Raw genomic sequence first — 11457 nt, 5'->3', positions numbered from 1 at the left:
ACTCCCATGAAAACGACGCTGCATCGTCATTGCTCGGCGTATATATAAATCGTATTTTTAATATGGTAAACGACGGTTTAATGACTTGCTGTCTAGAGATTTATATGCACCATAAATCACTCAAATCGTATACATAATATGCGTACTTGCGCACGTATATGTATAGGTCATTATGCATCTCGGACTTAAGAAGGAGCTTCCTTAATCGTTTATACGCCGCAGCCCCCGTAAATAACAACATTTTGTCCATACACTCTGTACCTACTTTTATAATATCTCAACGACTACTTCGCGCGCGCACACGCACGGACATAGCCATATACACGATAGAAGGAAACGAGAAATTATTTTTCCTCGTACATTTATAATATCATGTAATATATATCTGAATGAAATATACACGAAAGACGTCCGGGACAATGTTTATTAAAAGAAAACGAGTATAATATAATAAATATATAGATATATATGTATGACGATATGTTACGTATACGATTTATACGGTCTGGAGTGTTTTTAGTTGATTTTTTAACACACCGTTCGTGCTTATCACCTATTTTATAAAAATATACATAATCCTTTCGTTGAGCTATATATTATATGAATTTCGTAGACATAAACATAAATTTTACTGTTTTCAAGTATTTTTTATTTATATACAAGAAATTTCTTTTTAGTTACTGTGTAAACGAAAAACCAATTTATGCGATCCGAACGCTGCAAGTTTGTCTCGCTTTTTGCAATTGAATTTTTCGTATTATTAACGCATGAATTAAGTCGTCGAATAGATCTAATTTTTCGGCCCAACCGTTTTTATTACTCTTCGTAAGAAGGAATGCTCTACAATGACTGAAACACTATGTGAACACAACGCGTGTACTACTATTTATGTATGTATATATGTTTATAGAATAAACGATATATTTTATGTGTAACGACAAAAACTCTTTGTATATCTGAACGTCGCCGTGTAGCGACATGCAATATCCATATAACACACGTGTATACAAACACACATACACACACATATATACATACACATGTACATAATGTACTTCCGTGGCGTCACGACGAAAACCGTCGTATCTCTCCGACGGCGCTTCCTAAACGCATCGTGACGTTTATATCGCGAGTGCATATAAATATCGCCTGGCTGTTATATTATCTCGATGCCATCGGAAGTCCATTGGCGCCTTAAAAATATAGCTGAAAATCGCGTTTCCTCTCGGGAGCGTCGACAAAGAGTAAGTTTTTGGTGAGGGTACAGTGGAAAAATACAAAATTTTCGTATTTAAGGGAAAACGAAAGAGAGAAATAGAGTGAAAGAGATAGAGATAGAGCAAAAACGATAATATAAATTTTAAACGCGCATCCTTGTCTAGAGAAATGTCACCGGAATATTCGTGCGATAAATAATATATTATACTGGTCCTCATGCGACTGCAGTATGTGTGTATTATATTGATGTAATATATATATATATAAATTGATAGAGAGAAAGAGAATATTTAGAGAATAATACAGAGGAGAATGTACTCTTTTATGGCCGGACCAACGAGTCGTTTCCCCCTTGTACGAAACGCGAGCGACTACTGTGCACGGCGCGGTATATACTATATAAGTGTGTTTGTGTATTTGCGCGCAATAATATGGGCATATCACCAATTCGCCAAGTGTACACGCGGTGGCGGATCGCCTGTTCTAGACGACTTAATAGCTTAAATGCAACGAAAACGACCCGATATAGATTTAATTAATTATTATTATTATTAAATTATAAATTATATATATATATATATATTTATTTATTTACACGCGCAGAGCGCTTTTTAATGGTGTCGTGTGTATATATTCATCGTGCCAGGACACGCCTCTAACGATCCTTAACGGCCTTGTAAAACATCCGAAACTGCACTTATATATATATTATATCATATTATATTATAATAGTGTCGCGCGCGAACGAAACCGTCGTACTTGATAAAACAGATTTTAAATGTATATTAACATAAAAATAGTCGTACATCACGAACACATAGCGCCAGCGGTCTAGTAAGCGTATATTATGTCCGACGCTCTATACCTCTAATATGTTAAATGCTGTGTATGGCAATATCGATACAGCGAATCGCGCTCATACACACGAGACGCATATGCACGTTAACATTATGTCGTTTATAATACAATACTATAAATAATAATATTAAATATCTGGGCGCATTTTTCAGTATACAACTCGACAGAGATGTATTACAGAGAGGATACTATAACGCTGGCGCGCGCGCGACTGAATAAATAACAATGACATCTGGGAGTGTCTCCGAGACATCCGTTCCTTTTTTTTAAGCGTCCCACGCTTTTTTTCCTCTACTTTTCCTTTTCTCCGATCCATACATACACATACACTAACACGTATTATGTATATATATTTGTATACTAAGGTTTTAGTCTAACTGAGCTCGAGATTTATGAGGACAATTTCTCCGAGGGGTGTCGCGAACAACCCTTGGAATAAAGGGACCTTTTCCTTCTGCATCACGGTGACTTGTCCTTTTATGAACTCGCTTTGTTTCTAAAACAGTCGTTTCCACTGATACACCGTACTCACGTCTATAAAATATATCGTATGCACCTACTCTCTATACCGAGCGGGCTGCAAACTTTTGCGTATTGTTAAATTACAACGCCGGATATGCATATATAGTATAGTTATACATCTATGCTACCTATAATAATAGTTTGTATCATATATCCGCGTATTATGTATTGTTATGTAACGTTGCCTATAAAATATATGAATAACATTTTGTTCTCAATTCTATACATCATTTATGCTTACATTGATCGACTGATCGAATCAAACGACTCTGACTAATAATTACATCTTGTTTTTATTTTGTTTTAGGTAAGCGAACGTTGGATATAATATATATATATATATATAGATATGTATGTATAATATGAATATATGTCATATTGAGTACGTGCAATAGTTTTATGTCATGTCGACCGGCACATGCGCGGTTCGCTGGTAAGTATTAAAAAATTATCACCGCCATCGGATTTACATATTAATATATATCATACGATGTGTAGGCATTTTCTTGGCACTCGTCGTCCAGACGATGTTGTATACTTATGTGCAATAATATTATATTTAAGAGTTTCGCGCCTGACGGGATGGGATCGTTCGCGCATGCAGAAAGTCGCATTATTTAACGACAATAATAATTGCCGCAAACGCGCGTTTCGATTGGCCGAGGGGCGAAACAAAGCGGTGCGATACGAAAATAGGCGAAAAATAAAATATATAACAGAAATAAAAAGGATAGGACGGCGCGTACGGAACAGTTCCGATATAAATATGCATATATATTATGGATACGACGTGGCCGAGTTCCAAGTCAGTGATACCACCACCACGAGGCTTGAGGGTGGGGTAATGAATGATTTCATCTGCGATGGAATGTTGTATATACAGCCTCTCAAGACTCAATAATCTCGCGCGAATAGTCTGTGGCAGTGATACGACTAATGTACAATTATTATTAAAATCGCATGGTATAATTTTCATCATATTAAAAATAACGTTATGTGCAGAAATCTATAATATTCGATGCGTACATCCGTCACGTCGACTATTACATTGTCATTTTATAAATTTAAGAACAATTAACGTGCCAAAGTCCCAATCAATCATATCATAAAATATCTTAAGGATGAAAAATCTGATAAATCGTTTTTTCTTAATGTCTTACATCAATAATATATATTTATGTATAATCCACTGATGACCAACTCACTTAAAAATAATAATAGCCCAGGCTAATTAATCAAATATTTGAGACGTAGTATATGAAGTGTAATAACAGTAATAAGCTAATAAATAATATGATGTAATATTTTATACAATTTTTGCGTGCTGAAAAGTTATTTCATTAATTTCTGACAAGTATATAAGTTCTAGATATATTATGTACTACATTGTACAGTGTTCTATCTATATATTCTTTTTATGAGTATTATTATTTGAGACCAGATAAAAAAATTTATTTTTAAATCGTTATCAACTGAAATTAAATTATTGAAAGAAAAATTTTAAATTTGAAAACTCAATTAATAAATAAATAATACACAGTGATGAAATCATATGTTATGTTAAATGTTTCTATTATTTTTAAAACACCATTTGCATGTATTTCTTAAAAATATTTTATTATCCATTTACATCTATCAAAATATTTTGAACCCTTTAAATTAAATACTTTATGTGATAGGTATATTAGGAGTAGCTAAATAATATATAAAATAGATAAATATCATTTTTTATTTTGTTTTTATCTTCGATTTATTTTGACGGAAAATTGATTGACTTATAATGCACCATATTATACTGTAGTATATTAACGTAAAACCTGATAATTAATACAAAAAACCTATCTGGTGCACTATATATACTTCAATTCTTCAAATAATAAATACCTAAATACGATTAATTTCAATTAGCGTGTCATACTAACATCAATATCGTATATTTTTAATATATCATATACGTAATATAATATTAGTATGCAGATGACAGTATTCGGCATAAAATCATATGAACAACAAATTAATTATAAAATGTGTTTGACTCGTAGTCAATAATTCCGGGCGGAGATTGTTTCTATTTTAATGCTTTTTGGATATTAATATAAATTGCTAGCTATTATTAAGAAGACGCTAATGCCTGATATCTGCCGTCTTTATATTCAGCCAAGCTATTATTTATACAAAATAAATGTAAAACTATTGCTTTTGGTATTTGCGTATAAAATGTGACAACGTCGTTGACAGTTTTATTATATAATTATTATTCAATTATATACCAGTGGCACAAATAGCCTATAAAAGTATACGCCTTGGGGTAGAGCGTCTTGAATTCATCTTAAATAAATAAAAATAAAAATTTTATGATAAAACACATATTAAGTTACATTGATTAAACGTTTTATTTTGTCGTATTGTTCAAACAATTTAAGAGTATACCTACTTAGCTACCCTAATTGAGCCATTATACTTTATAATTTTATTATCTCAAGTAATAACCTCGTGTAAATGTATCAGCAAATAAAATATTCGGTTTCTTAGTTAAGTATAATTATTTGTATTAATTTTATAGGATTAATTTAAGTTAAACGTTCACATAAATATAACGACCATTATATAAACTTTTTACAGTGTTAAAAATTAAATTTAATATTTCCATAATTGCATTAAACTCCATTAAAGATTATCATTTTCTTTTTTTAAATTATTTCAGTATTTCCATGTACCTATTAGAATTCTGATAGGAATATAATTATTAAGTATACTAAATATTTTGTATTTTCAAAGAAATAGTTAAATGTGTGTTGCTGTTGCACCACAAAAAATCGCACCCTACACACTCAGTACTTGTTAGCAAGCTTTAATAATTAATATTTTAAAATCGATCATATATATGATATATCACCAATATATAAGGTACGAATTGGTACGGGAAGATATTTATTTTTTAGGCATAACTTCGGACGCGCGTACACGTATACGAACACGCACAGCCATGAGGAGGGTGGACCTTCGAGCACGAACCAGAACCGGATCTTTTCGCTGGCATTAAATAATAATAATAATAACATGGACCTCGGCGGCGGACGGCGACATACCTATAATAAATAATCGGTGGCTACGCGTAAATCGTTCGTGTACGTAAAGAGGACGACACGGTCGACCGCGGGTGGGAGTGAGAGATGCAGTGCCGTGGGAGCAAGGTGGGAGATATTTTTTTTTGTCTTGATAGAAAAAAAAATAAAGGTATACCGAGGGTGGTGGTGGGAAAAAACCTGCAACCGGTTCAGATTACCAGTTTTTTGGAATTTTACACGAGTATTATTATTGTTATTATTAACAATATGGGTTATATAGGTATATATTATCCATCGCGGTTGTTGTAAAATATATTTACCTTGTGAATTGTAAAAATAGTAACGATATCGGTGAAATTTTTGCGAGGGTTGCAGCGGATCTACATCATACAGAAATTTAGAAAATTTCATAAAATACGTGCACGATATATCATACGACTCTCTGTTGTAGGGCTCAGTGACCCGAACCGTCTGGGTAATTACACTGTCACTGTGACTATATATCCAAGTATAAAAAATTTACCGCGCTTCGCACTGTAAGTTACACTGCATATGTGTATATTTAATTAACGCTGAGGTATTTGTATAATGATATATATTTACACGGGGAGCGGGAAAAAAATATAAGACGATACCTGAAATTAACGCGGATGGTGGTGGCGGCGAGGTTGTAGAGAAACCGGCAGTTGTGATTTATAATGAGCGTTTGGTCGAGTGCAAAAAATAACGCTTATTTTTTATTTTAATTAATAAGACACCTACCGCAGCCGTATTTTATTCTTAATAAACGCCCCTAGACTGCAGGTCGTATATCCATCGACCCGTCGTGCAGCGTATACCTGATTATATACCTATAAACATGCACATTGCACGTAATATAATAATGTATTTAATATTAAGCCTATATTAAGCGCGAGATATTGGCATATTGCAGAATAAACGACAGATAAAAAAAAAAAATTAAAAATTTAATGTATAATTGCACACAGCTATTTCATTAAGCCGACAATAATCGTATCGATTCACACATATGTAGAAATTAACAGTTGGTATAAAGAAATTTAAAAAAATATGAATGCACTCACACGTAGGTATTGGCGGTGACGATAAACCTCTTCATATAGAAGTTAATAGTTGGTCATTTTATTCATTATAATTCATCATTATTAGTATAACCGGAAAACCTGAAATTAATATATATCATAATGTCATCTGTATATCAAATTGTAGTTAATTATATTGTATACACACACACAACGTAACGAATTAACTTCAATTACTTTTCTTCTCCCTTCCTTTTATAAGTTATATCCAATACAATATTTTTTACTGTCACGTCAAACAAGTAGGTATATATAATCCGAATTAATTTATCTTAGAACTAACTTAAAAGAATAATCAGATGAGAGATATTATATACTTAAAATTCATTTTAATAAAACTTTATATACCTATCACATATAATGTGATCATAAATGTATCATTACTTTCTAAACGAATTTACGATTAATATATTTATATAAACAACATAAAACAATTTACAAATTTTTAAATTTATAATATTTGTCAAACTCGTATGCAATTTAGTATTTATGGTTATATATAGATATATAGCTTTATAATAATTTTAGTTAAATATATAATAATGTAATGAAAAAGTTAGTTTTCAAATTAAGCGCGGAAGTATACACCTGTACAATGCATTATATAAATACAATTTTCCTTTGTGTTGAATTATTATTATATCTCATGCATAATCGGCACTCCTCTTTTGTTATTGTATAATTTATAAAAAAAAAAAAAAAAAAAAATTCAATAAATTACAAGTTGTACAAACAGCAATAATGCACATCGAGTAAATTAGATAAGGGGAACCTAATTAAATATAGATAATAATTTGTAGAATGTGAATAAGTGAGTCTTTTCTAATAATGATTAAATTGAGTTGTTATCTAACGTAGGTACCCATAATAAAATGTATTGACAATATATTACGAAAAATACTCAATCTTCTGTTTTTATTTTCCCGTCTAGAAAACATATCTTAAAAACTTACAAACCAAAGAAATAAACAATTTTAACGAACGTAGTTATATTTTACGTGGAAAAAATAAAAACAAGAATAACGCGTTATTGGTCTCCGGTACTGCAGCAGGACTTCCGGGATTCCATAGAAATCGGAATAGAATTATTTGTTCGGAATAAAGTCCACGTAAATAAATACCATAACGCATACTGGTATAATTATGGCTATATCGATTATGTAAATATTATTATGAATATTTAAGGCTTCTCAGAAGTACCAGACTAGCCGGGGCGTAGTTTTATTTCATTTCAATTGATTAAAAAAAAAGTTTGTGTTCACGATGATAATATCATAATATATACAGCAGTTCAAAAAAGTAAAACGTGGTACAAAAATAATAATATTATCATGGAACACAATATCATTGTATGGTATAATAATATCATCTCCATCATTCGGGCGGTCGATAATTCGTGCGTAACTCGTTGGCGACGTTATCAACGACGATATATAGGCGGCAAAGAACGACGGCGCCCAATTATTATTGCGCTCGTCTAAACTCTAAATCACTATAATCTATTTCACTACCGCGGTATTATGTTGTTGTTTGGTAAAATAAAATAAATCGACTACCAGACAAATTGACGTAAATTAAAAATGATGTAACGATTTTACTTCTTGTTGCGGGTTCATATGTCGCGACAATGTGTTTGAGTTCTATAATTTGTTATTTTGTATTGCATGTTGTCACCACTATTGGGTAGTCGAAAACCCTTCACGGCGTTTTATGGTTTATATAGAAAAAATTTTGAAAAAACGTCTGATGAATAACAATCGAACGCGTCCGAACACAATTGCAGGAAATAACTTTTCGACGACATCGTCGCGACGCGTGAAATATATTTTAATATCGTCGACACCTCTAAAATATGCCGACTGACCGCGGGAAAACGTCGTTTCGTTCACGCGTGATTCGATGGAAAAAAAATCTTAGTTGTCACAATTCGTACGACGTTGACGTATAATATCACGGGCTAAAGAATATGAAAATATCATCTCATATCATAATCTGTGATAATATTACTATTATTCAAGTAGTCGCACTTGACGGTGGCGATTACAATATGGGATTCAGTCACGCCGCCGTAAACTATTTCACATGGTCTCGATTACTGCCCGTGTACATAATAATATATATATACAAAGCGCCGACTACTTTTATTTTACAACCGCCGCCGTCGCATCGTGTCGACCGGAATGATTTTTTATTAGTTTACTCTGGCGATTTATAGCGCGGTCACATATATTATTATAACTGAACGTGCGCTGTAATCGAACAACGAAACCGCTGCAGGAATAACGTCGCATAAAATATTGTGATATATCGTTCTCAACGTCAATTTGTAATTTTATTTTCCGTAAGTTTTTTCAACAAAGACTCCCCTTCATTCCACAATATTATTAATAATATAATATTGTATTATTATGTAGGTTTATCCACGTATAAATCGCTCGGAAACTCGTAAATGGCAATATTTATCACACGTCATATAGATTAAACGTCGCTATAATTAGATCTCGTGGATCATATTATTATTATTAATTATGTTGGCTCATCAACTAGCTATAGTATATATTAATAATTACCTACTTATGTAGGTATGGATCATAGTTAATTATTAAAAACAGTCTCTTGCGTATCGCGTATCATCGCTAGTTAGCCTGCAGTTAACGAGGAGTGTTGTTTTTTTCAGTTCCGCTGTAGTATCCGGTTCGTCTAGTTGTAATATTATTTATATATTATTAATGAGATAATTATAAACACTGAAGAAGCATCCGCACAGACACTTTACACGCGCATTGTATACTCGTGTGGGCGCATTTGTCCTAGACACATGAAATTAGGTGCGATTAAAAATCATGATATGCTCATGGTATATTTTTCATGTTATCTCCCCGTATAAACCGTGATGAAAAATATATACAATACAATTAAATTATTGAAGTATACATTACTTCGTGCGTATAGTGTAACTGCAGCGCTTATCACGATACGCATTATCGTTTATTATTGCTTATTAACTATAATATAGTAGGCTCTATTGATAAAGGCGTAGGTATAAAGACGTATAATATAGTAATACAGTTCGACGGGGCCATTTCACAAACGATTCCGAACCAAAAAATTAGACCACCGTTTCCTGTGAATCGTTAAAGTGTATTGGCATGGTTATATGACTGTAAAGCGGCTTTTGCGCACGATATCAAAAAACGAAAGGGGCAATAAAAAAAAAAAAAAAAAAATGATAAAACTACGTTTTTATGTATATTATATAAGAAAAACAAATGGCCGATGGCACCCTATCGACGTCCGCGGCATTTGTTCGATTAGCGTCTTTGCACACACTTTCATATATACACGTTATTAAAGGCGACCCAAATGATAATGTTGCATGTATAATACAAATGTACGCAGTCGTGCCAATTCTCCGTTCTCCTCGTCGAGCGGGCAATCGTTTTATGGTTGATGGTGACTAGTGCGGGGGCGGTCGTGAAATGGTTAAGCGGAGAGGTAGCGATGGAAATCGCTCTATATTTCTTGGACGTCATGTATATACATATATATATATATATACTCTACGATAAGGTTGAAACCGATCCAAAGGCCGACCCGTTTTAAACGTTATTTCTCTCGTGCGACACAACGTCGCCTATGCATCATCGTACATAATATTTATGTAACATAATTGTACACAGGCAGTCCGTCCCTGTTCTCTCTGGTTAGTCTTCTGATCGTCGTACGTGCGCGTAATTGATATATTATTATAATTTATAACACAAAAAAAAATAATTACTATTTCTAGTAATATCGGCGGCGGTATTTGTATTATATTATGTATGATGATTATAAAATAAATACAGTTTCGTGTCGAATAGTTATAATTATTAAAATATTATCCTATATTTCAGTTCAGTTAATCATTTTCTGCGAAACGAGATAATCGCTGGTTTCGATATATTCGGTGATACCAAAACAATCTACTGAAATTTCTAGAACTTTTAACTATCCATAAAAGAATTTTAAGTAAATGATTAAGATATTCTTTAAAAAGCAATTACTTAACCATAAAAATAAAAATTACTTTTTATAAAAACATAAAACTGTTTGTAATAACGAAATAGGGTCCCCAGTACTCGAGATTCAAGTGCTGCTGTTGCACCCTAACTTGCAGCTCTCTGCGGGTTGCTTAAATTGTTAATATCATAATATATAAAAAAATATATAGGTATATAGAGCGTTCGATACTTTACAGGAAACGCATCAGTATGGGGTGTTTTGATAATCGACATAATATATTGCAATACGAAAAATAAGTAAATGAATACTAATTTCATTAATTACACGCGTACACAAACCTGTTAACAAGTAAATCCTAAATTATCCCACGATGGCTAATTAAATATAATATGTAGGTATACGCGCCAGGGCTCGTGTATGCATATTTTATTGTTTTAAATTAACTATATAATATACGATTATTATAATATATTATATGTTTAAACTTCTGTTTATTAAACGATTGTTGGTGTTGTTATTATTTTATGATATATTATACGCGTATGCATAATAATTTATACATAATATCGCACGTACTAAATTAAATATTTCTCGACTCATGTGTTATGATATATATATATAAATAATATATTGCATTTATTGTAATGGTGGAATAATATTATAATAATATATAATCACGTGATACG

The 11457-nt window shown here is 32.3% G+C and overlaps 1 protein-coding gene across 1 annotated transcript in view; it reads left to right on the top strand.

The window, feature by feature from the left end:
• Positions 1 to 2981: 2981 nt before the first annotated feature.
• LOC112603503 (homeobox protein abdominal-A homolog) overlaps positions 2982 to 11457 on the top strand; it is a 65568-nt gene continuing 57092 nt past the window's right edge. The window contains exon 1 of the mRNA XM_025352099.1: positions 2982 to 3031. Within this exon, the coding sequence (XP_025207884.1) occupies positions 2998 to 3031 (34 nt within the window). The 5' untranslated portion in view covers positions 2982 to 2997. The remainder of the gene's footprint in view (positions 3032 to 11457) is intronic.

The sequence above is a fragment of the Melanaphis sacchari genome, unplaced genomic scaffold (assembly GCF_002803265.2).
Source record: "Melanaphis sacchari strain LSU unplaced genomic scaffold, SCAv2.0 Contig0_pilon_pilon, whole genome shotgun sequence".
Taxonomy (NCBI): Eukaryota; Metazoa; Arthropoda; class Insecta; order Hemiptera; family Aphididae; genus Melanaphis; species Melanaphis sacchari.
Note: the sequence above shows the minus strand (reverse complement) of the source record. Positions and strands in the feature narration are given on the sequence as shown.